This window comes from Daucus carota, chromosome 4 (assembly GCF_001625215.2).
Source record: "Daucus carota subsp. sativus chromosome 4, DH1 v3.0, whole genome shotgun sequence".
NCBI lineage: Eukaryota > Viridiplantae > Streptophyta > Magnoliopsida > Apiales > Apiaceae > Daucus > Daucus carota.
The window spans coordinates 42,172,842-42,177,731 of NC_030384.2; the positions used below are offsets into that span (position 1 = coordinate 42,172,842).

At 36.3% G+C, this 4,890-nt stretch overlaps 1 protein-coding gene across 1 annotated transcript; it reads right to left on the reverse strand.

The window, feature by feature from the left end:
• Nucleotides 1-2,208: 2,208 nt before the first annotated feature.
• On the reverse strand, nt 2,209-3,717 carry LOC108216731 (thaumatin-like protein 1). The gene is made up of 2 exons (XM_017389567.2): nt 2,704-3,717; nt 2,209-2,581 (listed from the first exon to the last, which is right to left on the reverse strand). Exons 1-2 carry the CDS (start codon nt 3,471-3,473, stop codon nt 2,359-2,361), a joined length of 993 nt encoding a protein of 330 aa, XP_017245056.1. The 5' UTR covers nt 3,474-3,717; the 3' UTR covers nt 2,209-2,358.
• Nucleotides 3,718-4,890: the final 1,173 nt, after the last annotated feature.

Below are 4,890 nucleotides of genomic sequence, written 5' to 3' on the forward strand. Positions count from 1 at the left end.
GTCTGTAGAATTTTTAGTTTATGTGTGTGTGTTGGAACATTGTCTGTTCACTGGCAATTTAACAGATATGGCAAAGGAATATTATTTCAAATGATATGGCAGCATTCGCTATGATACTTGATACAAGATCCCCATGCAGTACTCAAAAGAGAGAGAAGTACCAAGCAGTAGAGAACGAGACTAATACTATAGCAGATGACATTGATAAAGTTCTGATTCGTGAAATTACAATACAAGAGCATTGTTCTTTCTTTGTGTGGGGAGCTGGAACCTAAACTAGACAAGCCTTATTCTATGGCTAAATGATGCCATTGCACATTTCGACGCATCCAGATGTGTTGTACTAGTTGGGGACTTGGAGCACAACCACCGCACAGCCAAGGCTTTTGATCGCAACCGACCATGATAATAATACATAAAAACAGGATCATTAAACAATGGAGGGCCTGCAGATGCAGGAGCCCTCAAATTTAGATAGGGAAAGATCCGATTCTTTCCCAACAAAGCAAACTAAACTAGTCTCTAATCTTTTTCAGAACATGGGGGGTTGGTGCCAAGGCCTTTTCCTTTTAATGTAGACAAATATTACCAGGTGTCGCCGTGTCGGTCACTGCTGATGCTTCTCCAGTCATGTAGAGCTGGATCATTCATATGTGTATGCGTAAAGTTAAGGTGTACTGTGTAGCATTCCTGTCAAAAAGAAACAAAAAAAATTATTACATTTGACTTTAAAATTGAAGTTACCATTTAGAGGCCTTCCTCGTAGCCCCGTAGTCTTTCCCATATATGGTGATTCTGTAAAGACACACCATATGTATACTTGGAATCCTTTCTTTAGATCAATCTGTTTGTGGTGAACAGAAAAGATATGTGTAAAGTTGGTTTGTTAGAGCATCTCCAAGAGACTCTTCATTTAGGCTCCTAACTTGAGATTTGAGGAGGGAGAGGACAAATGTTGCTCCAAGAGACTCTTAAGTGGCTCTTAAATCACTAAGAGCCTCTTGTTTCTCTCTCCTCTCTCCTCAAAGTTAAGAGCCACCACATGGCTCCTAACTTATTTTTTCACATAAAAAAATCCTTCCCTCCAATTCACCTCCATCTTTCCCTCTCTTTTGTTATAGTGGAGCCCAATATATGAATAAAATATGAAATAGAGAAGAGATGTAGAGAGTATTGTTGGAGTTTACACTCTTAACTTTGTCCTAAATTACTAAGAGCCACATTTTTTATATTATATTTAGGAACCAACAAGAAGGCTCTTGGAGATGCTCTTAGTTAGTAATGCATTGCATGTGTCTTTAAAGTTTAAAGAAGTAAAGTTTGGTGAGTCACATGAATGCATCTTCAGTATATTGATCTTGGATTCTCACTCACAACCGAACCGCTTAAACGCTTGTTAGGTTCTTTTTCAATCAACTAATTTAATATGCTTATATATCCAAAATAATTAATCTGATATAGTTAAGAAATTGTATTCCATGTAAATTAATAGCCACATTTCAGTCGCTTTAACGAAATATTTGCTTATAAATAAAAACTGTGAAGTAAATTCTTGAATTATGCGAAAAGAAAGCCCCCATTCAGTCGGCAGAAGCTTGGTTCAGACTTCAGAAGCTTGGGTAGATCTTCAAAAGAACTAAATTCATGCAATTTAAACAAAATTTGATTCTCTAACAAAAAATTGGTGTTTATTGTATGTGCTTTATGACTAGCATATCTGAGGATAATGTTACACCATAATTTTGAATCAAAACAGGCTTATTTTAATGGGGACCTGTCCATGATAATGTGGCTCAGTTTCGAAGTTAATTTATGTTACACGCTGATACGAGTCTGGAGAAAGATAAATAATGTTCAAGCTTATTTGAATTTATAATTTCATTGAAAAAGATAGGATTATACTATGTTATCTGTATCATGATTCGTGGCGGACACTATATATTTTCCTGTAAATTTTGGAACTATTCTAACTACCAATCTTCTATTTCCAGTAAAAAGTAACCACAAAAAAGAAAAAAATAAAGAACTTCCACCGAATCAGTTTAATATTTCCAGAAGACACCATTCATTCTTTTCATTAAAGCAGAGCTTTACATTTCATCACCAGCTAATTATATGCAGTAACAACTTCTGATAGGAAGAATGTAGATGTTATTTTTGGGTGTTAATTAGATATATCGCATTCGAGATTATTACAGAAGAAATATATTAGGAACTCGAATTCACAGATGTTGATTTAATCATATCAAAGAATTATCTACAATTTACAGATCGCCTCTGTCTTTACAAACTTGAGATCATACGGTTTACATCAGCATTTAAAATCATGCCAACCGTTGATGTGCACAAACAAATTAATCAAAACATGGAGATAAAAAGGAAAAAGCTGGCTAGGGAAGTAAATAACGTAAATTGCATGGCTAAATTTGAATTAGTCCTCGATGAATCTCCGATGGAAAAATCAGGAAACCATGAACTGCCTGGAGTTTCTTGTGACCCTGAACCCGAACCCGACCCCGAACCAGCTGACGTTGTTCCTGTATTCATTGGCATTGTCGATGAATCTCTCGAAGATTTCCGACTGCAAAAACAAAACCGCTTCAGAAAAACTCCTAGTAACGTTACTTCAAAATGCATCGTATATACATTAAAAAGTTTTCGGGAGAAGTTAGATTGTAACTGTACGAGCTTATTTCTACATACCTAGGCGAAGAAGGGCAGAATGTGATGATATAATCCGCTCCCGTACACGTAAAAGTACTCGTAGCATCGTCATAAGCATAGCTATAAGACCTCGGACACGCCGACTTGAAGATCTGCGAGTACACGGACGGCTTACAAGTGTCCGGAGAACCATACTCGCCACTGCAACAATACTCCGGGCTCCCAAACGCCTCACAAGCACTCTTGCACGCTTGTCCATCCCCGTCTTTCAGCTCATTCGGACACAACCGGTTCAGATCAGTTATGCAACCGGTTGATCCACAAGCACCTGAACCGCCACTGGCCTCAATAATCATCGCCAAATTGTAGCCATCTACTAGGCTAACATCGTAAAAGTCCTGAGTACTTGGGCCAGAATCCGAGCCTATTGTGAACTCAGCTAGAGTCGCGGGAGGGTTCGCTCCTGCGCCATTGCACTCCATCTGGTTCGATCCGCAGTCGCCTGTTTTGCAGGTTCCTTGGCCCGTGTTCGCGTCGAAAGTGCAGTCGGTTCGGCCCCAAAACCGGCCGGACCAGCCTGGTGGAGCCTGGAATGTTCGAGAATCGCCCGGTGTGAGCTGGAACCCGGTGCTGTCTAGCTTCGCGGTACCTGCATTGGCTAATATTCCGGGCCATACATTATAGTTGCACTTGTTTATCAAAGTAAATGTAGCTGCTGATACAACATTCGACCAGTTTGCCACATAAAAAACTAAAAGGATGAAATAAAGAACATGAGTACTACAAGGTTTCAATAAAACTCGATCCATCGAAAACAAATTAAAACAAAAAATGGTGGTTTTCTTGAAACTGAAGAAGGATAGAAGTTGCTGAGGAATGATGTTTGGTGGGAGAAAATGAGAGATTGGTGAGGGATATTGAGGTGGATAGTACACCCAAAACTACCTGTAAAACAACAAGTAGCTAGCTTTTTATATAGTGCTAAGTTGTTTTCAAGGACAAGCTCAAGTGGAAGAAGAATTAAGGGGATTTGTATGTCATGCTCACCGCTGATGAGTATCTAATTACCTTATTTTATTGCAAGAAAAGTGAGAAGGTATCTGCTAATTTTATATATCTTAATTCATACACACATGAATTAAACTGCTGTCGGTTTTTTAATTATAATCATTAGCATTTTGTATGTAGCTTGTCTGCCAATTTTTAAGGTTAACGTGATGAATCACTGTCGCTTTCCCCAGTGAAAAATTATTAAGAGTAATAATTATGATAATTGTATGCAATAATATGCGAACAGTTATAATATCTGGCTCACATGCATCCCTATTTTTGTAACATTGTGTTGGGAGAATTTGCATATTATGTCGATTTGTAAATTTAAAAAATGATCACGTTGAACAAAATGATCAGTTGGGCTCAACTTGTTACATAATTATAAATATCTTAATTTAATAAATATCAATGATATTATTTCGACAACTATATTTTTTTCAGATGAGGAAATTAATATTATTAACTTACATAATTTACATTAGTTAGTTATCCTTAAGTTGTATTAACTATTAGTCATATATAAACATTCTATTTTATATATATTCTTTTTTATCATTCTTTGTATTCTGATCATATATTTTTTTTGAAATTTCAGAATAATATTTTTTTTGAAATTATTAATAGATTTATTTAGAGCTAAGTACACGTTATGGACCGTAATTTATAATTATTTAAAAAGTCCAACATTCAATTGATAAATTTATAACTTTACCTATTTAATTGATTGAAAAACTATAATTACATATATTTGAGTAATAATCTAATAAATTTACGCGCTCAACTTATAGAACTTGACAAATTCACGCACTAAAAATGTTAATTTACCCGACTGAACTCTCGCCGACAAACGACGAACATGGATACATCATAATACTTGACTGTATTAGTTTTTAATCTTAAAGTTGATATAAAGACAATTAGTTTGAGGATATGATTTAAAATTAATATTATGGGAAAGCAAATTGATCGGTAGAGACTAGAGAGTCTAGAGACGTAAAGTTGGTGGCATGCATGCATGGTTGACCATGTAGAAATACTATGCCTAAAATTAATGACGTGCAAAGTAGCCATGTCTACGCAGCAAAGCAACTTACTACTCATTCATGTGAGCCCATCTTACACGTACGTCCATGCATGTTTATCTCTTTCCCATATTTAACTCTCTCTAGCTCA